The following is a 1,300-nucleotide window of genomic DNA, read 5'->3' as shown; positions in this document are numbered from 1 at the left end:
CAGGTGTGGACAGGTGAGGACAGGTGAGGACAGGTGTGGACAGGTGAGGTGAGGACAGGTGAGGTGTGGACAGGTGTGGACAGGTGAGGACAGGTGAGGACAGGTGTGGACAGGTGAGGTGAGGACAGGTGAGGTGTACCTCCATGCAGCAGTCTCCGATGATCTCAGGTACGATGCCGTAGAAGGCCAGCTCCTCATCGAAGGCCTGCACACACTCCAGGCGGGGGTAGTGCAGCTTCCCGGTGCGGTAGAAGTTGAGGATGTGTCGGAACATCTCAGGGTCTCTGTCGAAGAAGTACTCCTGCAGGTCCTCGTTGTAGAAGAACTCCTTCTCAGAGGAGCCCAGCAGCGTGTCGGGGTACCGGTCCAGAGTGTTCTTCCAGGTCTGCACACAGAACAACACAACGAGCTGCAGTCAGAACAACACAACAAGCTGCAGGTCAGAACAACACAACAAGCTGCAGACAGAACAACACAACAAGCTGCAGTCAGAACAACACAACAAGCTGCAGGTCAGAACAACACAACAATCTGCACACAGAACAACACAACAAGCTGCAGTCAGAACAACACAACAAGCTGCAGGTCAGAACAACACAACAATCTTCAGACAGAACAACACAACGAGCTGCACACAGAACAACACAACAAGCTGCACACAGAACAACACAACAAGCTGCACACAGAACAACACAACAAGCTGCACACAGAACAACACAACGAGCTGCAGTCAGAACAACACAACAAGCTGCAGACAGAACAACACAACGAGCTGCAGTCAGAACAACACAACAAGCTGCAGTCAGAACAACACAACAAGCTGCAGTCAGAACAACACAACGAGCTGCAGACAGAACAACACAACGAGCTGCAGACAGAACAACACAACAAGCTGCAGACAGAACTCTGCTGTCAGCTTCAGCTGTTTTCCTCTGCAGTTAAACCTGATCATTAAAAGTTTGACTGAATGAAAACGAAACAAATTATTTGACATTAAAGTAATAAAACATGCAGACAAATAAATTTATACTAAAACATGACAACAGGTGGACACAGAGAAGATTAAATACATGATGTAAATGATGTGACCTGGACCAGAGTCCTGCTGGACATGAGTCCTGTTGGACCTGAGTCCTGCTGGACATGAGTCCTGCTGGACCTGAGTCCTGCTGGACATGAGTCCTGTTGGACCTGAGTCCTGTTGGACCTGAGTCCTGCTGGACATGAGTCCTGTTGGACCTGAGTCCTGTTGGACCTGAGTCCTGCTGGACATGAGTCCTGCTGGACCTGAGTCCTGTTG

General features: G+C 49.8%; 1 protein-coding gene across 1 annotated transcript; it reads right to left on the bottom strand.

Moving 5' to 3' along the window:
- Nucleotides 1–139: 139 nt before the first annotated feature.
- On the bottom strand, nt 140–385 carry LOC106512088 (potassium voltage-gated channel subfamily D member 1; the record flags this gene model as incomplete). Its single annotated transcript, XM_014000781.1, is given in 1 exon segment — nt 140–385. A coding segment is annotated over 1 exon segment (246 nt), but the record flags the coding sequence as incomplete, so codon positions are not given.
- Nucleotides 386–1,300: the final 915 nt, after the last annotated feature.

This window comes from Austrofundulus limnaeus, unplaced genomic scaffold (genome assembly GCF_001266775.1).
Source record: "Austrofundulus limnaeus strain Quisiro unplaced genomic scaffold, Austrofundulus_limnaeus-1.0 Scaffold4179, whole genome shotgun sequence".
Taxonomy (NCBI): Eukaryota; Metazoa; Chordata; class Actinopteri; order Cyprinodontiformes; family Rivulidae; genus Austrofundulus; species Austrofundulus limnaeus.
The sequence above is the reverse complement of the archived record's forward strand: the minus strand, read 5'-3'. Positions and strand labels throughout refer to the sequence as shown.